Here is a 25057-nt window from a genome sequence, read left to right as displayed (position 1 = left end):
CAGCGCGCGCGCGTTACCTCGCTCGCTGGTGCGCGAGATCGCTCGCTGGTGCGCGCGAGCCATCGCTCGCTGGGGCGCTGCATCGCTCGCTGGCGCGCGAGATCGCGCGCTGGCGCGCGAGATCGCTCGCTGGTGCGCGCGAGTGATGCTGGGCGCAGCGCTCGTGGCACGCGAGCTTGCGCTCGCTGCGCACGAGGCTGCGCGCTGTTGTGCGAGGCAGCGCGCGCTGTGGCGCAGCTCGCTTGCTGCCCACACGCGACTGCCTTGGCTCGCCCCTCGCCCATGCCCATACGTTCATTGCTCGTGGCACACGACACAAGGCAGGGCTGCTGCCTTGCGCTCGTGCACTACGGCCTTGCTCATTGCATTCGTGCCGCACGGGCGACGAGCTCCCTTGCTCGTCGTCGCATGCCCGCATTATACAACACCCCTTAAGGGTAACACGAAGCGTCCATTGCTTCGCGCGTGCAAGTTATTTGAACGAATCGCATAAAATTTAAAATTTATATTTAAAATTAATGACAAATTAATAAATAATATTAATTTCATAATTTTAGGGCGAAAAATCGAAAATTTATTATCCAATTGATTTCCGATTGATATGGATTCAAGTCTAGGTCATAAAAATTTAAAATTTATCGTAAATTTACAATTTTTATGGTGGTTTTTAATCATAGGTTTCTAATTAAATTACAATTAATTATGAAAATCAAATTAATTCTAAATTATTCTAATTTTCAACAAATTAATCATAATTACAAATTAGATTGCATAATTAACAAGACTAGGCATTCAAACTTGTTAAACATATGCAATAGGTCAATCAAAAATTCAAGATTTATCAACAAGAATCGCAAATATTTAATTTAACATCTTAAATTTACGAAATTTTGCATTCGAAAAACTAAAACCTTCGAAAAGTCATAGTTAGGCTTCGAATTTGAGAATTCTGGGTTCGGCAGAAAAATACTATTTTTGTCAAAATTTTAGAATGCCTTTTACATGCGGAATTGACACAAAAATCACTCAATTCGGATGAGTAATGAAGAAACTGCCGAAAAACTGCGTACGTATAATTAAATAAACGCAATTTGCAACTAATTAACAATTACGAAAATTAATCACCCCTTTTAATTCTTGCAAATTTGTAATATTTAACCATGTTCATGCAATTTAGATTATGAAAATAATAAGGGGCTCGTGATACCACTGTTAGGTTATGATACATATGACATTACATAGATCATGCGGAAACAACCATTAACCCAGGAAACATATTATTTACACATAATCATTTAGCATAGTTTAGATGCATACTCTTTGTTGCGTGCCTTCCCTAGCTGCGCCCGAACCGAACAAGAACAAGTCTTTTAGGACTCCAAGTGTCGTCCCTCCGTAGAAAGTCCACAGCACGTCCGGATCCGCCTTAAGATTGACCAACTAGAATCGCCCTTAAGGTACTCAGAAAATTCGGCACTTTTGGGGCAAGATGGGTGTTTGAATTTTCTCTCAAAAAACTCACTTTTGAATACTTTGAAACTTGTGTATAAATTATGACCCCTAGGCCTTTATTTATAGAGTTATGGAAAAGGAATCGTAATCCTAGTAGGATGCGAATTAATTGGAATTAGAATTCTACATGAATTCTACTTAATCAATTTATCCAATAGGAATAGACATTTAATCATACACTGACTCTTGCAGATTCAGGAATCTCGCATGAGCTCAAACTCACACACACACGGCAGCCACAAGGGCTGCCCACGCATGCGAGCAGCAGCCCACGCAGCGCGGCCCACGCATGCGTGGCCTTGTGCGCGCTGGGCTGTGGCGTGCGTGCTTGCTGGGCGATGGCCTGGCTTCGTGCTGGGCCTTCGTCCGGCAGGCCTCGTCCGATGCTAATTCGTACGATACGCTTCCGATTAAAATTCCATTTCCGGAATCTATTTCCGATACGAACAATATTCAATATTTCCGATTCCGGAATTAATTTCCGTTTCGAACAAATATTTAATATTTCCGTTTCCGGAATTATTTTCCGATTCCGGTAATATTTCCGATTCTGACAATATTTCCGTTTCCGGCAATATTTCCGATTCTGGTAATATTTCCATTTCCAACAATATTTTCCGATACGTACCATGTTTCCGTTTCCGGCAACATCTACGACTTGGATAATATTCATATTTCCGATACGATCCATATTTCCGTTTCCGGCAATATCATCGTTTCCGGAGTATTCATTTCTTGCCTGTGACGATCTTAGCTCCCACTGAAACCAAGATCCGTCGGTTCCGAATATTCATAGATGGAGTATTTAATGCCATTAAATACTTGATCCGTTTACGTACTATTTGTGTGACCCTACGGGTTCAGTCAAGAGTAAGCTGTGGATTAATATCATTAATTCCACTTGAACTGAAGCGGCCTCTAGCTAGGCATTCAGCTCACTTGATCTCACTGAATTATTAACTTGTTAATTAATACTGAACCGCATTTATTAGACTTAACATAGAATGCATACTTGGACCAAGGGCATTATTTCCTTCAATCTATGTCATAGAAGTTAATTTAGCTACAACTGCTTCTTGGGTATTTGATACCGCTTGTGGATCTCACATTATTGGTAATGTGCAGGGACTAAAAAGAAGTAGGAGCTTGAGCAAAGGCGAAGTGGATCTCCGAGTAGGCAATGGAGCAAGAGTTGCTGCTTTAGCTGTAGGAGATTATAGTTTACGCTTGCCTTCTGGTTTAATATTAGAACTTTATAATTGTTATTACGTTCCAGTTATTACCAAGAACATAATTTCTATTCCGATTTTGGATTCGGAAGGTTTTTCATTTCAAATTATGAATAATTGTTGTTCAGCATATTTGAATGGTATGTTCTATGTCTCTGCTAAATTATCAAATGGTTTGTATGTACTAGACTTACAAAACCATATTTATCACATAGAAAACAAGAAACACAAACCAAATGATTTGAACCCTACTTACCTATGGCATTGTCGATTAGGCCACATAAGCTCAAAGCGCATAGAGAAACTTCATAAGGATGGAATTCTCAAATCATTTGATTTTGAATCATTTGAAGTATGTGAGTTTTGCTTAATGGGGAAAATGACAAAATCTCCTTTTACAGGCTCAAGTGAAAGGGTCAATGATCTTTTAGCCCTCATACATACTGATGTGTGTGGACCTATGAGTACTTTGGCTAGGGGAGGGTACGGGTATTTCATTACTTTTACTGATGATGTGAGCAGATTTGGATATGTTTACCTCATGCGACATAAGTCGGAATCCTTTGAAAAGTTCAAGGAATTCCAAAATGAAGTACAAAACCAACTTGGAAAGAAAATTAAAGCATTGCGATCCGATCGTGGTGGTGAATATTTATCTCAAGAGTTTGGTGATCATTTGAAAGATTGTGGAATACTTTCGCAATTGACTCCACCAGGGACACCACAATTGAATGGAGTTTCCGAAAGAAGGAACCGAACTCTATTAGATATGGTTCGGTCCATGATGAGTCTTGCTAACCTTCCTGCCTCATTTTGGGGATTTGCGCTTGAAACAGCGGCATTCACACTCAACAGAGCTCCGTCCAAAGCAGTAGAAAAGACGCCATATGAGATGTGGACTGGAAAAGTTCCAAAATTGTCTTTTCTAAGGACATGGGGTTGTGAAGTTTATGTAAAACGTTTACTTTCTGATAAGCTTTCACCCAAGTCCGATAAGTGTCTTTTTGTGGGTTACCCAAAACAGACTAAGGGATACTACTTCTACAACCAAAGCGAAAACAAAGTGTTTGTTGCTCGCGATGGTGTCTTTCTGGAAAAGGAGTTTATTTCCAGAAAAACAAGTGGGAGTAATGTATATCTCGAAGAAATTCGAGATGAGCAACAAATGGATGAGGTTCACACCTCGTCAGAGACGACCCAGCATGAAAATGCTCAGGAGGCGGTGCATTCCATTCATGCGCCTTCTACCGTCCCACTTGGAGATAATCCATGCGAAGTCCCTCAACCTAATGAGGTGGAAACTTCTCCTGTTGTTCCCCAACGTAGGTCTAGTAGGACTGTCATTCCGTCAAAGAGATATATTGATTTCCTTTTGACTGAAAGTTCTGAAATAGAGATTTTAGAACATGAGGAACCTACTAGCTACACAAATGCTTTGACGAGTCAAGACTCCGAGAAATGGCTTGAAGCCATGAGATCCGAAATGGATTCGATGTTTGAAAATCAAGTATGGGACTTGGTTGCTTTGCCTGATGGGGTTAAACCCATAGGTTGCAAATGGATTTTCAAACTGAAAAAGGACAAAGATGGAAACATTGATGTCTTTAAGGCAAGACTAGTGGCAAAAGGTTTTAGACAAATTCATGGTATTGACTATGATGAAACCTTCTCACCAGTAGCCATGCTGAAATCCATTAGGATAAATCTTGCGATTGCTGCCTTTCATGACTATGAGATCTGGCAGATGGACGTTAAAACCGCCTTCTTGAATGGGTTCTTGAAAGAGGATGTGTACATGACACAACCACAAGGTTTTGAAGATCCAAACAGTCCAAGAAAAGTTTGCAAGCTTAAGAAGTCCATTTATGGGCTTAAGCAAGCATCCCGGAGTTGGAACCTCAGATTTGATGAGGCAGTCAAATCTTTTGGCTTCCTCAGAAATGAAGAGGAATCTTGTATATACAAGAAGTTGAGTGGGAGTAGTATTGCTTTCCTAGTCTTGTATGTGGATGACATACTTCTCATAGGAAACGACAAGACCATGCTTGAGTCAGTCAAGGAATGGCTTAAAAGTTGTTTTTCCATGAAAGACCTAGGAGAAGCTGAATACATCTTGGGAATAAGGATCCATAGAGATAGATCCAAAAGGCTGATTGGACTTAGCCAAGAGACTTATATTGATGAGGTTCTTGCAAGGTTCAAGCTGGAAAACTCCAAAAGAGGTTTCATTCCCATGCAACATGGCATTTCACTTGGCAAGACTCAGTGTCCTTCGACACCTGATGAGGTCAAGCGCATGAGTAATGTTCCTTATGCCTCTGCAGTAGGGTCCATTATATATGCCATGGTATGCACTCGACCGGATGTTGCATATGCTTTGAGTATGTGCAGCAGATACCAGTCAAACCCAGGAGAGGCGCACTGGATGGCAGCAAAGAATATCCTTAAGTACTTAAGAAGGACTAAGGATGATTTCTTGGTCTATGGTGGAGATAATGAGTTGGTTGCCACTGGATACACCGATGCAAGCTTCCAAAGTGACAAAGATGATTTCCGATCACAATCTGGTTTCATATTTTGTCTCAATGGAGGGGCTGTGAGCTGGAAGAGTTCTAAGCAGAGTACCATCGCAGATTCTACAACAGAGGCTGAGTATATTGCAGCAAGTGATGCAGCAAAAGAAGCTGTTTGGATCAAAAAGTTCATTAGTGAACTTGGTGTAGTTCCTAGCATTGAAAATGGCATTGAGTTGTATTGTGACAACAATGGTGCCATTTCCCAGTCCAAGGAACCCAGATCGCACCAAAAATCCAAACATGTGCTCAGGAGATTCCATCTTATTCGAGAGATCGTTGAAAGAGGGGATGTGAAAGTAAGAAAGGTTCATACTGAGGATAACGTGGCTGATCCTCTGACTAAACCGCTTGCTCAACCTAAGCATGAGAGTCATACTAGGTCTATGGGGCTTAGGCATATGGGAGAATGGCTTTAGTTTGTTTACTTTATGTTTACAATTGTAAAGACATTTATTATGCTTTGAATGTTTATCAATAAAAGTTCATTCTTATTTAATTGTTTGGTTTAGTATTAAATAAAATGTCCAAATAACTTGTGTTTTCAAATAGGATTATCGAAAACGTTTTGATAATGGAACCCTATAAAGTGAACTGAAATCACAACTTATTAAGTCCCTAGTCTAAATCACTAAATTGGACATAAGTGATTTATGTGAAGACTAGCATGTAATTAATTGATAGTCTAGTTCCATGGGCTATGGAGACATAGGGATGTCTAATTGATTATATGGATGTATACTTGATGCATTGTGACTTGACCTAACTAGATTCTAAAAGTAGAATCAAACTTCTATATTTAGTGGATTCCTTAGACATGAGTATGTCTTAATAACCACGAGACAATTAGTTTAACTTTGACGCTGTTAAACGCCGCGCCGTAAAAGGAGGTTATAAAGGCAGTGATCAGGTGGGCTAAGAATTGAGTGGGAGTTATGGTCATACAAGAGTGAATAAGTCCTCCTATTTGATAGGAATGGTGTCTGGGCCTCTTGATGAGCGAGAACTGAAAATTGCATGGCCATGCGGAATGGGATTAAAAGTTAATCTTTATTTGAACAGTTCGAACTCGGCGATCAAGAAACTAGAATTTGAGAATAACAGTGTGTTATCAAATTTTGGCATTAAGAGACTTAAGGAATTTAGCATTGCGTTCTTGTCTTCGGACAAGTGGGAGATTGAAGGAATTATGTCCTTAGACATTTCCGGCAATTACTAAATATAAATTAGGAATTAATTATGAAGATAATAAGTTAATTATTTTAGTAATAATATTTGCTTGTTAGAGAATAAATGTGATTAGCAGGACAATATTGATTGGACCTACAACTAAAATATATTAATCCTATAAGGTCACACATATAAGCATTTATTGGAATGGGCCCAAAAGGCCCGATGGCAACCGGTCTGTTAACGGAAGAATGTTGGGCTTTGGTTTTGTGTTAACCTAAAACTCTCACATTATAATAGTTATAATGTCAGGGATTTAGAAATCACGTTGATTCAATATCTGACAAAAGGAAAACACAAAAACCCTAATTCTAATTCTCTAAACGCCGTACATCCCAAACAAAGCAAGAGACAGATTGTGATCGTTCTCTTCCGTACTAGCATACGTGGGATTCAATTCGTGCTTGTGGACTGAGTAGAGGAGCAACAAGTGGGGCTCTAAGATCTTCGAAGCTTGCATACGAACGGGAGAACACGCTTCAAAGGTGATTATTCTTTCGACTTAATCTGATCTATACTATTGTTATGCATGAGATCCTGTGATAGATGTTAGGAAATTGTTTCCTGAAATTCCGCTTTATGCATCTATATGTTCCTACACATATCGTCAAAGTATGAGTGTTGCTGCACTTTCAAAATAGGATACTATGTCTTTCGTGTCTTCAAATTGAAGGATCACAGCATGAGAGACATTCAAGGGTCACCTAGCTTTAAGCGATTATTCTCTCCGCCCAATGATTGTTTCTGCTCAACCCTGTCTTTCCCCTAAAACCGGATTCAAATATTGTGTTGTATGTATTACAATCTCCCCCTTTTTTATTTTATTGCTTTCCTGCTTTGTTTGGCTAATTATAGTATATGAGTACTTCTGTATGCATTTAAGAACAACTTACAGCTCTTTGGCAGAATAGCTAGTGTTGCTGATTAATTGTGCTCCCTGGAGGAAAAGCTCATGATTCTACAATCAATTTGGATCGTATAGGAAATTAGTTGTAATCTTCTGTAGCAGTATAATCTAGTCAGTATAGATTGAACAATGGAGAAAAACTTAATCTTGTAATTATTGTAAAGCAAGTTTGTGTAAGCACTAGGAATAAGCACAATAGTGAGACTTAAGAGCATGTTTTGTTGATTCGCCTAAAGAGTTGATGCTTGTTGTAAGAAATTTGAATTTTATATATAATCCATTCCTTTCAGGTCTATTTCTCTGTTTCTGTATTCTTAAATTGCCATACACAAATGACAAATTATAACTTTCTTGAGATCTGCATTAGCATCAGATACCATTGTTCTGTGTTTCATAGACATCACATTGCTTGTTGAACGTCAAATTCAAGTGTATCAATAATTGACTCGCATACAAATGAGCAACAATCATCAAATGAGTAATGTATTACCTTAGGTACACTAATCTCTAACTGTACCCGAGTACAAGATTGAGGTTTTCCTTTTAACTTGATTTGAATTTTATAACGAACGAAAAGGAGTAATTCACTTAACTAGTTAACTGGCATGGATGGATTAATGGGTAGTGCAACTAGGTTACCCCATTACATAAGTATGCATTTTACGTTGTATAATGGAAAATGCTAGTATGAAAAAGTATAAAGTGACAGAGATTCAGTGAGGAAACAGATGAGGTGGTGCATCAGATGGATATCCTTCTGGAATAGCACCAAGCACAGGACGCCACCCCCGCTTGAAAAACCGTATACGAAGACCTGCTGATGAAGCAATACCTGCTCTATTTATCCCCTGTCTAACTCTCCGGTTTCCATGACCGCCACCCCTCATCTGCGGAGCCAGAATATCATTCGATTTCTTCTCTTGAAACATAATAACTTTATCATCATCATCATCATCTACCATTGTATTATTATTATCAAACAGGTTTTTTGAAGATGACATCAAGTCTTTCAATGTGTTTTTGCCAATTTCTTCTACCTTGTTTTTAGTGATCCCCTGCCTCAACATGCTTCGCCGGGGATGTGGCTTCCAGTCGCTGTCGATGGGACTCAGAAGAAGCATCCCTAGAGTCATCCGGCGCCGCCCAAGGTGGTGCAATAATGGTTTGCGAGTTGGGCTACTGCTCACTCCGCATTTTCTGATCATCGCCATTTCTTTCTTCTGTCTCTCTCTCTCTTTCTGACTGACTCTTTTACTTGTCTTGTCTTGTCTTGTCTTGTCTTGTGTTATGCTTTGTGTGTGTATTGTTGTACTGAAACTGATTATATATACAACTGTTGTCCTAGGTTGAATAACGTTTTCTAGGGAATTCAAATTTGAATTCATCAACAATGATTGTAAAAGAAGTTGATCATGATTTATGAGAGTGAGGGGAAAATGGTGATTGTGTCCTGAGATTAATGTCTCAATTTCAAGTACCAAAGTTTATCTCACTCTTAAAAAGTTTATGCACGCTCAATCATTCCTACTTTTTGGATCTATACTCTATAGTATTGTCTCACAACAAGCTTAACTTGATTATTTGAGAGGGTTTTGAAAAGTGAATTGCAACGACCATTGTTACCCAAAACCAGTTCATCAGAATTCACATTCTACTTGATGGTTGATTTATTTTGGTGTAAAAGGCTTGTTTTGATGCAGGGATTGTTCCATTAATGATAGTGTTTTGAGACGAGATGAAGTGGGTGAGAGGAGGGAGAGGGGGGTCACAGACTCACAAATTCCGTGCAATACCATGTAACTTGACAGTAGTAAATTACACTTTAGTGCATGTTCAGTAGTAGGCGGTAGTAAATGACGCTAAAGATAATGTGTTTAGAGGAAACAATGTTTAACTCCAAACACATGCACCGCCGTGTCTGCACCTGCTGCAGCACAAATTTTACTGGACAGTGGACACTTCTGTCAAATGCAATGGTTTTCACAAATGTCTCAGCTTACAAAATGCTGTTTAAGGAATCTGTAGTGAAATCTCAGAAGAGTAGGAGCATCATAAGTGTCAAAAAACCCTGTCTATTGCATTCGAAAATAATTATGACAAATCAGCATCTGTTTTATCGTGTATAGCAGTGAAAACAGGTAAATGAGACACTAAAAATGAACTCTGAGTCTCTGGTTTATCCTGCAGTCTCATCTGCTGGCTGTGGGTGTGATGGAGTTGCTACTTCCCCATTTATACATGGCAGAATTTGGTGATTGTAGGTTTTCCATATTCCTGAATAGCCAAACATCGTTCTCTTCCTTTTCCTCTGCTGCCTTACGGACTTCATAATCTGCACTCTCAATCCTCTTCAGCGTTTCTAAAACCTCATCCATGGAGGGCCTGAAATCTTTTCTGTGTTGCAAACACTGAAATGCAAGCTCCGCCACCAAAGTAGTCATCCTCTTTACCTTATAATTCGAGTCAAATCCTAGGCGTTTATCAACTAACTCATCAAATGCACAACACTGAATTCTCTTCATTGCATAATATGACAAGTTGATTTCATCTTCTTTCCTGGTTAAATCAACAGCTGGCAATGATGAAATGAGCTCAACAAGAACAACCCCAAAGCTATATACATCACTTTTATCAGTCAACTGGTAACATTGATGGTACTCAGGATCAAGATATCCAGGAGTACCTTGTGGAGCAGTGGATATATGAGTAACATCCATTGGGAAGAGTCTTGATAACCCAAAATCTGCTACCTTAACACTAAAGTTGGTGTCTAATAGAATGTTTTGGGTTTTAACATCCCGGTGTATTACATCTGAGGCATGGAGATAAGACAATGCTGTAGCTGTTTCTATAGCAATCCTCATACGGACAGGCCAAGTGAGTGTTCCACAAATTGATTGCTCACCATTCAAGTGATCAGCCACTGTACCATTTGAAACATATTCATACACAAGGAGGAGTTCTCTGCTTCGACGTGAAGTGCACCCATAAAGGGTTACCAGATTCTGATGACGCAAACAGGCAAGGATTTCAATCTCATTCATGTACAGTTCAAGCTGCCTGCAGTTTCTCTCATATAGGCGCTTTACTGCGACTTCCCTCCCATCTACTAGTTTCCCTGATCAAAATATACCAGTCTTAAAAACAAACTTGAGGCAAAATAAGGAGCTTAAAAACTCTTTAAATACATAATCTTTCTTACCGTAATAAACAGTTCCAAAGCCTCCGTCTCCAAGCTCTCTAGTTGGATCAAAATTATTTGTTGCTTCTTCGAGTTCACTGTAAGAGAAGACTGGAACACTAAAATACACCTTGCTCCCTTCAATGTTTGTTTTCATTCTCATAGTTTGCTTACCAATGTTCCCGGAACCCATTCCTAGTGATCTGAGTTTCACTTTCTTTAGACACCAGAATAGCAGCCCAAGGACTGTAACAACAATGATTCCTCCTGAAATGCCTAAACAAGGAAAATGCTTTCTACTTTAGTTTTTCATTATCACATTCAACTTTTTATTAAATTTCAATAACAGTAGACAGAATATTACCTAATCCCAGTAGTAGTCTGAGTTTCCTCCTTTCTGCATAGGATTCATTACATTAGTCATTTTTCAATCATGCCATAAGTGATAAGTTTACCAAAAGACTTGGTATATATAAGTATAAGTTGCAAACAGGCATTCTATTAGACACAAATATATATATGATCCCTTTTATAACTTACCTTTTCGCTTGTTGATGCAATGAAATTTGTGATTTTTGAGATCCTGACAACGGCCTCCTCCAGTAACACAGCGGGAACATTTGTCAGACAATTCCAGCATCAGAAACAGCGGATACTGAAAAGGCTTACAGCTAAGAAAACTTGTGACATCATCTGAGTGATTACTGTGATAAATGCTGAAATTAGGACAAGCAAGTATACGGGGAACACTGTGATTCCTATTAAAGGTCTTGTGACACTTCCACAGTGTAATATTATGCAGGTTTGTGAAGATGAGAGAAGTAGATTTGGGAAGGTGAAACGTACTGCCTTGAAAGACATGACATCTGTTAGAAGTGGCGACATATTGGAGAGAGTAATCACTGAGAAGGAAACTCTTGTTATTCGAAAAGGTATTCTTGATTCTATACCAAGGTCCTGTGGATGATAAACCAATCGTCGGAAAAGTATCAGTACAGTTGATCACACAAATCCCACAACGGGGGTTGAAGGCTGTGGTGAAGGGGTAACTGTACGTACCAAATTCTCCACACTGAAAGGTAGATGGACAGACATGCTCCTTTTCTTCTTCAGCTGAAAGATGTAATACTACAAAGTTACAGACAAGAAAAATCAGGCCAACAGAAGCGGAAGCCATCTCTACACCCCACCCCTATCAGACAATAACAAGTCTGTAATGTAAATATACTACTCTCTCCGTTCCTAAATCACTTTCACTTTCAAGATTTAACTTTCACCAGTTAATTCTCTCCATATATGTACATACAAAAACATTACTCCTTCCGTTCCTTATTATTTTTCCTGTTTTTTTTATTGGGCGTTACCTAATACTTTTCATGTTTCTATTTTTAACTCTATATTTTTCTCACTTTTCTATAAATCATGTTTCTATTTTTAACCCTCAAAATCTTGTTTTTTCCCACCTAACCATCCCCACATCCACTTATTTTTGTGCTTTTACATTAAACAATCATTTACTTTCTCTCATTCCCCATAAAAATGTATAACGATTATTGTTTTCTTACACACATGAGAGTATGAAATTAAATAAATATTTTTCGACAACAATTACTTAGATATGAGTAGAATTTTTTTTTTCTTGGTGCAGTGAGTTAGAAGGGTCATACAAATTACAAAAGAGGAAGATAATACAAACCCTATAACCTATTGGCTATTAATCTATTATAAACATGTTTCTAATTTTAACCATTAGGCCAAGAACTCTGTAGCGCCGGGTAATATCATTATTCAATAATGTAAAATGCTTAGTTTCTAAGGTTCGTTAAAGACGTACTTGACTTGGAAATCATTGTATTGACTTGGTGGATAATGACATAGACAGAAAATGCAAAACAATTAATGTTTATGGGTTAAGTGGGTCCCATTGATGTTGAGTTTCACTCTCTTTCTAGTTTCTAGTGTCTATGGAGGACTATATTCTAGAATTGTTAATAAATGTGTGACTTTTCTGATACGTTCAAAAATTAGTATGATTTTAAATGAATGCATTCACAAAGAGTGGAGTTTATCATTTGTTTGCATTATCATCGGTTCATCACATGAACTTTCCTCATTTTTGTTTTTATCACCCGCTTGTCCTTCTCAATATTTTTTTTCCAATGAGCTAGTAATACAAATTGTAAATGAAAATGGGAATGGACCTTTAAAATATATCGTATACAAAGGCCTTGTTTGGTAGATAGAGGTTTTGGAGAAAATTAGAGGTTTGGACCACTATTAGAGGTTTGACTAGTCAAATACTCTCAGTTAACTACTAGATTAATAGTTCAATGTGATCAATGTGTGACTGTGTGAGTTGAGTTCGAGTCAAGTTATGTTAGATCGTCGGATTAACTAGTTGGTAAGCCATGTTTTAAGAACTCTAGGTGGCAAGGTGTTCTACGGAGCATTTGACTAAAAACTACTTCGTAAAACTATTTGATTAGAAAGTAAATTTTTTTTTTATTGGAGAGTATAATTAATAATAGTAAAATATAACTATTTGATTAAAAAGTCTAACACTTGTTAAAATATTGGTTTAATATATAAGACTGTCATACATAAGTATATTTTTTTTTTTGGTGCGAATGAGCCACAAGGGCAATATAAATTACAAATGGGGGCGGGGGATTCGAACCTGAGACCTATTGTACACAGGCCCTCAGTCTTAACCACTAGGCCAAGACATCATTGGTATACATAAGTATATTCATAACTCTATGTAGGAATAGTATTTGCCACTAAACATTGGAGGTCGTTGTGTTGAGTATCCCTCTTCTAGTTTCTCCGTAGTGTTCATAGCTTCAGAATCGTTTTTCCCGTCAGCGTTACCTGCAGTTTAAAGGGTTCTGGCTCTGATACCAATTGTTAGTTTTACAGAGTTCCTCAAGAGGGGGGCTGAATTGATATTTTACGTATTTATAAAAATTAAACTACTAGGAACAGATATAGTAAAATATGCAAGCAAGATTTAGCGTGGAAAACTCTCTAGGCCCAATAGAGAGGAAAAAACCACGGCCCCTTTGGGGACTTAAACACTTTCACTAATTAGGCAAAACAACTCAGTTTCTTTACAAACCTAATCTACTCGGGCCACAATCTGCCAATCGCCTCTGATTGCAGATGACTAGGAACAACCCTCTGTTCCTTCCCTAATGGAAACAGTCCCTCAACTGTTCCTACTCACTGATCTCTCGTGAGATCTTCTCTCTTGCTCAAGTAAGCCTGACTCAGGCTTATCATACAATAACTCAACACTTTAATCAAACGAATAAGAATTAATTAACTACTAACAGACGATATAAGACCAAGTAACAAATACTGCTCTATATGGGAACAGGAACATACTTCTTTAAAGATTAAGACTTTAAGGGTGATACCTGAAAGCTTCCGGTTGATGTAAATAAGTCTGATAAAAAGTTTCGCAAAGAACATAGGTTGTATTTATAAGAATCTAAGTGTTTACCCTAGATTCAAATCCAACACAGTTTAGGACTCTTTTTAATAGATAGATTTTCGCAAATACTACTTCTAACGTGTTTAGGTAAAATCAATCTTTTCGTATTTGAGAGTTATATGTTAACTCAAATTCAAGAGTATAACTTCAAACAAAATTGTAAAATCAGTTTAAAAACTTTGACGTTTATCTTTTTTGTAAAATTAAAACTGATTTATTTCGTTTCACGATATAACTAGGACTCTTCAAAATACTCTGTTCCCATACTAAGCTTGTACTAAATTACGCTGGTCTTATACCTTTCGACACTTATAGAATTTGCTTGTTTTGATCCTTCACTACTACAAAAATAGGCGAAGAGACCTGTCAAAATATGCCAAAGAAACCTCCTTTGGACAGGTCTCTATCTCACAGGTCTCTTTGATAAAGAGACCCCCTCTAATAAAGAGGTCTCTTATTAAGAAAGAAAAGACCCTTTATTAGAGAGAGGGGGTCTGTTATACTAGTGATGCGAAAAATAATTTAATAGAGGAAAAGACCCATCTTTAGAGAAATGGGGTCTCTTTGCTAAATAAAATAGACCCATCATTAAAGAAAGGGGGTCTCTTTGTTAAATATATTCAGATCCCATATTGAAGAAAGGGGGTCTCTTTGATATTTAAACATTTTTTTATTATGAAAAGTGGGAGACCAATTTTTATAGACAACGGGTCTCTTTTGACCTATATTTAATAAAAAAAAATAGCATTTATACACAAAAAGGGAAGCGTCAAAATAAATTATCATAATAATTAATATCACGTACAATAATTTACAACAATAATTTACAACAACAATAAATCCTACATATATACAATTAAGCCTGGTTAAAACTTCAAATGGCATTAACCCTTTTCATACCATCTACATTTTCCTAAGTTGTCTTTGCTCCTGCATAGTATCTAATCCACAAGCACACCCTTGATCTCATCTACATTAGTTTGCAGAAGTAGGCACTAGGAGCTCAAAGAAACAACTACAAAGAAACTAAAGCAGGTGAGAGATTCGGAGGATCAAAAATTTACAAGCCATAATCATAAAGCCGGATATCACTGATTCACAAGCCAAAATCGTGCAACTCAGATTAAAAAAGCAGAACAAGAAGATAAACTGATCAGCACAAAATTGCAGAACTGAATCAGCAGTATAGAAACTCAATTTATGTTAGTAGATAAATCAATGTACACAATAAAATTCACCACCTGGTTTGAAAATAAGTTAGCTCATGCTCATTAAACGAAAGCGTAACACCAATTAAAAAAAACTCGGTGCAGTCAATTCACTACTTTACAAGCCATAATCATAATCCAAAGCTTTTCTGAAGCTGAATACAACATAGAAAAAAGTGCTTTCTCACAAACGAGGTATAAATTCATGCATTCCAAACCAATACATAAAATGTGGACAAAGAAAACCTCTACAGAATAAGTTTCTGGTAACATGACTGAGACAAAAAGGAAAGGAAAAAATGTCTTTACTTAAGTTAAAAAAAATTTAGCAGTATGTTTAGCAAGCGGGAAGGTCATTCGACTAAGATAAGCAGCATGCTGACTTTACCTTGGCTGAATTAGTAGGTCCCTTTTCAACCAATCCCAAACACACAGTTGCTGACAGAAACCCAAGACAATACATCCATCGGTGTACCAAACAAAGAAGAAAAGCAGGAAAACATCACACTAAACAGACCGCATCATAAATTAAGCCTCTAAACAACTAAAACCAGCATAGATTTTACTTCAATTACTGGCCTAGAAAGTTTTAAAGTTCTTAAGAATTATGCCTTGTACGAAAAAGCCAGATACTTTGCTTGCATATGTTGTTAAAACCATAATTTTCCCAAGCAAATTGAAAAGCTAACCCAAAATTAACTACATCCCAAATCTCAATCTTGTTGGTTCGACAGACATTCAACCAGGTATTCAGACAATTACAGACACCCATAACTTATAACTAACATTATGAAAGATAAAGGTTTCTGGACCAGATTCCAAAGTCAAACTAACATTTCATCTGCTTTTAGTAATAGATTATCCAAAAACAAGAGTGACAAAAGTTATGATGTTACGACAAAACTTGGAATCCTATAGGAGGAACATACATTCAACCAGGTATTCAAACACAAACTTGAACAATATTACTATCCATAATAAGTCGAGTTTTCTACGAGATTTCCTAAATACACATCCATTTATAACAAACAGAAAGACGCTAGTCACGCTACAAATATATCAGGCTGCAGAAATTATATCAACCCAACAAATAAAACCAGTCTTGAGCTCACAGCAGAATTCAGCACCAATGTAAGCAAATTGAAAAATCTGTTATCTTGGTTTTGGGGGGTACACCAAATGGCTTTCAGATTTATGTTAAAAATACAGATACTGGATACTGCTTACCATCAGACGTCTTCTAGTATACTGATGGCTTCCCTAAGTTTCTTTAGTCGTGTACCTTCACCTCTACTTGCACAGGAGTGCAATGTCTGATTGAACCTGTCACCAAAATCAAGAAAGCATTGTTAACGATGAAGAGATAATCTGACTGAAGAAAAGGCCAGGGGCTAAAATATGTTAAAGATTTAGCTCTCCAACGCCTGAGAATGACTATAAAACACATCTACAAGCTGAAGACCAAGTGAAACTCTTCCAAACATTTTGAGTTCCATCTTGATTATCACAACAACCAATTCCCTAATAGGAACTACATCCACGCCGGTTATGACGTTCACAACAGTTGATACACCATCATATTAACTAGCCTAGGCATAAGAAGGAAGGGATGTATTCTTCATAATGGATAAAGTTATACTATAACTTCAAGAGAAGCAATGACAAAAACAAGGCAAGTTGGGTTTACCTTGACACTGAACTTCTTCTCTAGCTCCATGACCAACCCGATGTGAATTTTGCGCTTTTCTCAATCTGTATGGAACATGGACAACAGTAGGCTTCTTGTTTTTGAAATGTCAACCTGACTGCATAAAGGTAAAAGACAACCTTATTAAACCTCAAGGAAGCCTAATTTTCATGGAATCAAACAAAAAACTATGTAGCAATTACGAAGCAAAGTTGATAAACAGATCCTTCAACTCATTTCCCATATCCTTGTTGTTGGTCTCAAGGTCAAATATTGCTTGCAAATTATAAATCCACATTTCTAGCTTTGCCACAAATTAATTCTCAGTTGATCACATCACAATTTCCAGAATTTACCTGAGCAAGATTCTCCTCAAGGTCAGTTGGGTCAACACCCCTTTATTTTTGAATCTTCCTCGAAGCAGTAAACATCTGGACAGTGTTGATTTACACACACAAAAACATTAATCAAATACTGCAATTTTAAATTTTAACGACAATGCTATCGTATTATCCAGTATTTAGTTGTTTATAACACTTGAATCCAAATGACACAATTCAGTACTGAACTAAACCTAAAAATCCGTAAAATGTCTTTAATTCCCAAACATTGAAAATGCATATGCAATATGGTATGCAACGAATTGGGGATCATCATACTTTTCAACTTTCACTACCATTAATCCCCAACTAAAATAGACATCCTTAATTTTCACACAAAAAACCTCAAATTCCAATCACTACGCTAAAATTGGCAGCTATAGTATACCGTTGTGCCAGCCACAAAGACAATTAAACTAGTAACACTCCTGCCAACAATCAAGAAAAACTATCAAACTCCAGATTAAAAATTCAATCTTGTATTAAGTAATATCAGCAAAATTAAGCTAACGTTCTAACAAGGTTCATGCTTCAAAGTGACTTGATTTACCTCTCAGATTCATACTTTTGAACTTCTTTTTCTACTTATTCCTTTTCTACTAGATTGAGTGATTTTTGGTAGTTGGATTTGTTTTCATGAAAAACATACTAATATGGAATTTATGAGTTGATTAATGGGTCGTGTGAAATTGGGGAAATCAAATAGAAAAGGGTTTCATTCAACAAACGACACTTGCTGCACAAACAAACCGAAATTCAATCATTTTCCCATTAGTTCCTCAATTACCTTCAAACCACGAAACTTTTAAACCAATATGAATTCCTAATTCAACTCAAACCCGCTTGAAGATCAATTCCTTAAAACCCTAACCTCACACAACATACCCGTACAGTAAAACAAACCCTAAATTCCGCAAAACACATAACATATAAGAAAAAAGCAACACAAATGCGGCAAAATCAACAAAAAGTTCACACGAAATCAACAAAAAGAATAACAAAAATCAATGATTGAATCTAAAAAATTACCAACCTGGAAATTATGAGAGCAGTGAACTTTTGTAGCTCGAGAAGGTTGATGCCATAACTTCTTCAGGTACAGATCTGTGAGATTATCCAGTACTGAAGAGCCTACATCGACGAGTTCACTCTCTTGCTTCTCTGATCGAGAGGGGCGGTGGGGAAATTGGGAGAGGAAGAGAGATGGAGAGGAGAGAGAGGTTTTTTTTTTAATGAAAAATAGTTGGGAAAGAGACCCGGTAACACAAATAAGGGTCTTTCCCTTTTCTGCATTTGTTTGTACATGGGCCCATTTAATATAAGAGACCCGTTATTTAAATTAACGGGTCTTTAGTTTATTTCTCTTTATTTTTCGGAAATGAATGGTGGGCCCTTTGACATAAAAGAGACCCGTTAAATCAAATAACTGATCTCTGGTTTCTCTCATTTTATTTTCAGCGGAAAAATGGTGGGACCTTAGTTTTATTAGAGACCTGTTAACTTTAAAATTAGATCTCTTATATTAAAGAGACCCGTCATCTCGACTATAGGGTCTTTTATTGAAGATCTCTTTGCCCATTTTTGTAGTAGTGCTTGATTTAATCTTGCCACGTACTTTGAACTTGATTATTTCATATCTCCCTAGCTTGCTTCGGTTTTGCATTTGTTCTTCTTAGATATTAACCTGTTCCTGACATTCTCCAAAACGAACCATTAGTAGAAGGTAAGCTTGTCATCATCAAAACCAGGAATCAACAATTTCCCCCTTTTTGATGATGACAACCTTACAACTTGATAGGAGTAAATAACTAAGGAATGAGATATGTAACCTGACAATCCAGAGTCAAAAACTTAACCAGGAACAGATGTGTCGCGTAGGTGGTAAACCCAAGTACAAAAACAAATATAATTGAACACAAGTTGTCCTCTCAATATCTTCCCCCTTTGGAATTATCAAAAAGGGAGCAGGGAAAAACGTTGAACCAAAAGAGAAGAAGAAGAAGGAGGATATGGGAATAATATTACCCTAGCAAGCAGATAGTCATCATGCAGCTCAAGTCGGTCAACGAGTTTGACCGCACCCCTGCAAGCAGAACAAGGTAAACGCAGCATATAGCACAACACAAGCAAAAATTCTACAAGTCAGAGTGGGGCAACTATCAGAACGTAAGAAAAGCGCACTAATGAGCATTAGTCATAAACTTGGCGCATCCAAAAACCAACAACAAAAATAAAATTGTTCAAAGAGCCAGCAAAAAAAAAGATAAATTGTTTGATAGACAGCAGATTATATGGGGTAGGGTAAGCAAATTTTGTGTAGCAGGGTCAGGTTTGGGGAGATCCAGGAGCAGCATCCTCAGCACGTGTCACCTCCTCGACGATCATGTCATTCAGGCGCTCCGTCATATCGTTGAAGAACTCAGCCTGATCTTGGCTCACCTTGTTGATCAACTCCTGCAAAGATGAAACAGCAGACAACAGAACTGCATTGTCCAGCTGCAATTGATCCACTTTGGCTATCAGGAGTTTGACAGAATCATCTGGTGAGGGTGCAGCAGATTGGGTTTCTCCATCCTTGTCTGATTCAGAGTCCTCAACCCTGTATACTGGAGGCATTTCCTTAGATGAACTGGCAAGACGGCTGCTGCGACGAATGGGCTGAGTAGACACAGGAGAGAGATGTGGCTTGTTGATAGGTGAAGTGGCTGGCATTGAGCATTTCTCTTTTGGGCATGCAGAGTGTGACATCTCCTCTAACTGGCCCTCCTCTTCCTAACAGGGAAAGGCCGCCTCACCTGCGTCTTCTGAAAACTCCTCTTCATCATCTACATCCTCCTCTCCCTCATCTTCCTGTGGGGTGGCTTCTTCAACACTCGACTTCCCAACACAGACCACCCCATCCACCACACTTAGACTGATCCCATTTAAGCAAGCTTTGTTAAGAATGTGGGCTGGTGTATGTGGTTCAGCAGTGTAACGAGTAAGGTCCACTCCTACCTTTCGCATAATGAAAGTAAGAAGAGAACCATACCCGATCATGTTGTTTTGGGAGATGGAGTGAGAGAGATGGGAGATAAAAACAACAGGAAAGTTAATTTGGCGTTGGGATTCTAGGAGAAAGATGTAGATGAGATCTAACCTGCTAGCCAAAGCTCGCTTGTCATGACGCGGAACCAGACCCCGTCGAACAACATTGAGAAGGACCTTTTGAAACGGAGTCAGGACAGACTGATTGAGAGCTTTATAGTCGCACCCCCAAGCTCAATTTGGCCCTTACCCTTGTGATAGACCTCCTCACCCAAGACGGGGACCTTGAACCAGGAGCCCAAATTTTCAGCATCAAAGCTAAATTGTTTCCCATTAACTTCAGAATGACAAACCCCTTTTTATTGACGAAATTAGAGAAAAATTCCCCCATTGCTTCTGGATACATACTAGCTTTTGAACAGACCTCAAAAAGATGAGTCCATCCCTGAGATTCTATTGTCTCCATTAACTCGACGAACCCGACTTCACGACACCACACAAAATCAATACTGAGACCAGGGAGCATACGATCGGGGGGAAAATAGAAGAATTTGGTGGGTTCAAGTTTGACCTTCTTCTCCATCGGAAGGTGAGGTTCCCCCTGAGTTAGTGCGGCAACTTCCTTTTTCATTACCAGCTTCCTTTTGGTGGTGACCTTTGCAGTGGATTTCACAGCGGATGGTTTGGGAGTTGGTTGTTTGGGAGGCATTGTTTGAAGCGGTATGACGGTGATAATTGGTGTGGAAGGAGAAGAGGAATCGGTAGGGTTTGGGAATTGGAGTTTGTAGAGTGTCATGATTTTATAGGGGTGGGTGTTGCGATTTACTAGGAGAGTTAAGATGGGATTTCAAAATTTAAATTTGGGGATTTGACGAGAAGGAAGGGATGTTCCGTGAGTTTTTATAGACGGAATGATTTGGAAGTTGAAGGGTTTTGTATGGCGAATCAGAGTGTGGGAAGCGTGTTTGAGTGTATAAAATGGAATAGTAATGCATGTACCGAGTTTTGTAAGATTCGATGAATCAAATTAAATGCTTTCCATTCATTTTTAGTATTCCCACTTAGACCTCGAATTGAATGCAAGTATTGGGAAAAAGTGCGATTACCTTAATAATGTGCAGACGTGGCTGTGGTAATGCACAGCTGGATTTTGCAATCTGAACCTGATTGTTAGTCCATTCAGAAAATATGGTGCATAACAGAAACGAAAAGATAATTAAAAACATATATATATATATATATATATATATATATATATATATATATATATATATATATATATATATATATATATATATATATATATATATATATATATATATATATATATATATATATATATATATATATATATATATATATATATATATATATATATATATATATATATATATATATTTTTAATATTTACCAGTGAGGTTAGAAAATTGTTAAGGACAACAGGTATCATTGTATTCGTATCATACCAAGTTCTAACCTGAGCTTGTCGTGTCTGTCCCTGTTAAGTGGTTTGGTCAAGATGTCAGCTACTTGATCTTCTGTGGGACAGAATTCAAGTTTGACTAGTTCCTTTTCCACATAGTCTTTTAAAAAGTGATGTCGAATGTGAATGTGTTTGACCCTTGAGGGGTGCACTGGGTCTTTTGATATGCAGATTGCACTTGTGTTGTCGCATAGGATAGGAACACATTTTAATTTCATACCAAAATCTCTAAGTTGTTGTTTGATCCATAGCATTTGGGAACAGCATGAAGCAGCAGCTACGTATTCAGCTTCTGTAGTGGATAATGCCACTGTGTTTTGTTTCTTTGAAGCCCAGGAGACTGCACATGCTCCTAGGAATTAAACCATTCCTGATGTGCTCTTTCTGTTTACTAGGTCACCTGCATAGTCAGCATCTGTATATCCTTTGAGGTCAAAGTGATCATAGTTAGGGTACCATAGGCACAAATCGTCTGTTCCTTTTAGATATCTTAGAATTCTTTTGACAGCTGTGAGGTGAGATTCTTTTGGATTAGATTGGAAGCGGGCACAGACACCTACACTGAATGCGATGTCTGGTCTGCTTGATGTAAGATAAAGTAAGGAGCCTATCATACCTCTGTACCTTGTTTGGTCTACACTTTTACCTTCTTGATCCTCATCCAGTCTCGTGGTTGTTCCCATTGGAGTGTGGTTGCTCTTAGCAGACTCCATTCCATATTTCTTGATGAGGTCTTTTATGTATTTCTGTTGATGTATCATGATCCCTTGTTTCGTTTGCTTGATTTGGAGACCTAGGAAGAAGTTGAGTTCTCCCATCATGCTCATTTGAAACTCTTCCTGCATTAAGTCAGAGAATTCCTTTCAAAGATCTTCGTTAGTTGCTCCAAATATAATATCATTAACATAAATTTGAACAATTAGTATGTCTGTATTTCTTGATTTAAGGAACAGAGTTCTATCAACCTTACCTCGATTGAACTTATTGTCTAGTAAAAAGTGTGAGAGACGTTCATACCAGGCTCTTGGTGCTTGTTTCAGTCCATACAGTGCCTTATCTAGTTTGTAGACATGTGCGGGATATTCTGGATCCTCAAAGCCTGGAGGTTGTTCCACATAGACTTCTTCCTTGAGAATACCGTTTAGGAAGGCACATTTTACATCCATTTGATAGAGTTTGAATCCCATATATGATGCAAATGCTATTAGTATGCGTATTGCTTCCATTCTGGCAACTGGAGCAAAAGTCTCTTCAAAGTCTATTCCTTCATGTTGGTTGTATCCCTTGACAACTAATCTGGCCTTGTTCCTGGTAATCGTAGCATGTTCATCTTGTTTATTTCGAAATACCCACTTGAGACCTATTACTCGATTGTTCAATGGTATAGGCTCAAGATGCCATACTTTATTTCTTTCGAACTCATTAAGCTCCTCCTGCATGGCAATGATCCAATCAGAATTAGTTAGTGCTTCTTTGTAATTTTTAGGTTCAATCATGGATAAATAAGCATAGAAAGCACAAAAGTTTTTGAGTTGGGATCTGGTCGTAGTTCCACGTCCAAGATCACTGATTATTTGGTCAAGGGGATGTGAGCTTTGATGTTTCCAAGGTCTGGGTTGGAAAGGTGTAGTTGTTTCTTCAACAGGCTGTTCAACTTGCTCATTTGTCTCTGCATGATCTTCGGCCTGTATTGGTTCCTCTTCAACTATGTTATCTTTAGATGTTTCTTCAACTTGAGTTTGTTCTTCTAATTGGGAATTTTTCTTTATCTCTTCGTCTTCTGTTTCTCTAGTAAGTCCTAGTTCGAAGTTTCCATCAGAAGTTGTACCTGCAACATAGTTTTGGGAGTCAGTTTCATCAAATATAATATGTATGCTTTCTTCCATGCACATGGTCCTTTTGTTGAATACTCTATAAGCTTTACTGTTTGAGGCATATCCTAGAAATATTGCTTCATCACTTCGTGCATCAAATTTTCCCAGTTGATCCTTTCCATTGTTGTGAACGAAACACTTGCAGCCGAAGATTCTAAGATGAGTTATAGAGGGTTTTCTTCCTTTGTACAGTTCATATGGAGTTTTGTTTTTGATTGCTCTAATTAGTACTCGATTGAGCACATAGCATGCTGTATTTAGAGCTTCGGCCCAGAAACTTTTTGGAAGTCCACTAGCAATCAACATAGTCCTTGTCATGTCTTCAAGAGTTCGGTTCTTTCTTTATACAACACCGTTTTGTTGAGGTGTTCTGGGAGCAGAGAAGTTGTGATCTATTCCTGAACCTTTACATAGATCATCAAATCTTTTATTTTGAAATTCTGTACCATGATCTGATCTGATGTGGACCAGTTTATGACTGCTTTGTCGTTGAACCTTCGTGGCGAAAGCCAAGAATTCTTCAAACTTCTCTTCCTTGTTGGATAGGAAGATCACCCATGTATATCTTGAGAAATCGTCTACAATTACGAGTACGTACTTCTTTCCACTTCTGCTCTGAGTCCTCATTGGTCCACACAGATCCATGTGGATCAACTCCAGTGGTCTTGTTGTACTGATTACTCCCTTTGATTTAAAAGACGTTCTTACTTGCTTTCCTTTGATACAGGCATCACAGAGTGATTGTTTTGCAAACTTTGTATTTGGAAGACCTGTGACTAAATTTTTCAATTTTAATTTGTTCATTAGAGAAAAGCTAGCATGACCAAATGTTTTGTGCCATAACAAGGGATCATCTTCAATAACACTGAGACAGGTTAGATTGGAGTGAGGTACCGAGTTGAGGTTAACCACATATGTGTTCCCTTTCCTCTGTCCCTCTAAGATCACTGTCTCTGTGTTACTATTGATGATTAGACATTTGTTTGAGAAGAATTTTGCATAGTTACCTTTGTCACAGAATTAAGAAATGCTTAATAAACTGTGACCTAGTCCTTCAACTAAAAACACGTTATCGATGGAGTGAGACTTTGACTTACCGACCTTACCAATGCCAATGATGTTACCTTTCTTATTATCGCCAAAAGTCACAGTTCCACCTTTGTAGGTCGTAAGTGAGAGAAATCTATTTCTGTCTCCCGTCATGTGCTTGGAACAACCGTTGTCTAGGTACCATGTGTTGTTCCCCCTCACTTCGACCTGCATGAAGTTT

The 25057-nt window shown here is 38.0% G+C and overlaps 1 protein-coding gene and 1 long non-coding RNA gene across 3 annotated transcripts; one reads left to right on the top strand and one right to left on the bottom strand.

Annotated features, from left to right (window-relative positions):
* The first annotated feature begins 6824 nt into the window (after positions 1-6824).
* On the top strand, positions 6825-7746 carry LOC130470436 (uncharacterized). The gene is made up of 2 exons (XR_008930733.1): positions 6825-7335; positions 7440-7746. It is a non-coding gene; the product is annotated as an uncharacterized lncRNA (long non-coding RNA).
* A 1761-nt stretch (positions 7747-9507) lies between these two features.
* LOC110801060 (LEAF RUST 10 DISEASE-RESISTANCE LOCUS RECEPTOR-LIKE PROTEIN KINASE-like 1.1) lies at positions 9508-11917 on the bottom strand. Of its 2 annotated transcripts, XM_022006380.2 has the most exons (5): positions 11692-11917; positions 11173-11589; positions 10997-11029; positions 10654-10908; positions 9508-10569 (listed from the first exon to the last, which is right to left on the bottom strand). In XM_022006380.2, the coding sequence occupies exons 1-5, from the start codon at positions 11807-11809 to the stop codon at positions 9641-9643; spliced, it is 1752 nt and encodes a 583-aa protein (XP_021862072.2). In that variant the 5' UTR covers positions 11810-11917; the 3' UTR covers positions 9508-9640. The 2 variants fall into 2 exon arrangements, with proteins under 2 accessions (XP_021862072.2, XP_021862071.2); XM_022006379.2 differs by having other exon boundaries at positions 11173-11915.
* Between the last annotated feature and the right edge of the window lie 13140 nt (positions 11918-25057).

The sequence above is a fragment of the Spinacia oleracea genome, chromosome 3 (genome assembly GCF_020520425.1).
Source record: "Spinacia oleracea cultivar Varoflay chromosome 3, BTI_SOV_V1, whole genome shotgun sequence".
NCBI lineage: Eukaryota > Viridiplantae > Streptophyta > Magnoliopsida > Caryophyllales > Amaranthaceae > Spinacia > Spinacia oleracea.
Note: the sequence above shows the minus strand (reverse complement) of the source record. Positions and strands in the feature narration are given on the sequence as shown.

Bases quoted from the DNA above. Each gene is read 5' to 3' on its own strand.
- LOC110801060 (XM_022006379.2), bottom strand. From the start codon at position 11,809: ATGGCTTCCGCTTCTGTTGGCCTGATTTTTCTTGTCTGTAACTTTGTA. The intron at 10,909-10,996 runs GTAATATTCTGT...TTCCTTGTTTAG, and splicing joins CAGACTACTACTGGGATTAG to GCATTTCAGGAGGAATCATT. The intron at 10,570-10,653 runs GTAAGAAAGATT...TATTTTGATCAG, and splicing joins CTTTGGAACTGTTTATTACG to GGAAACTAGTAGATGGGAGG.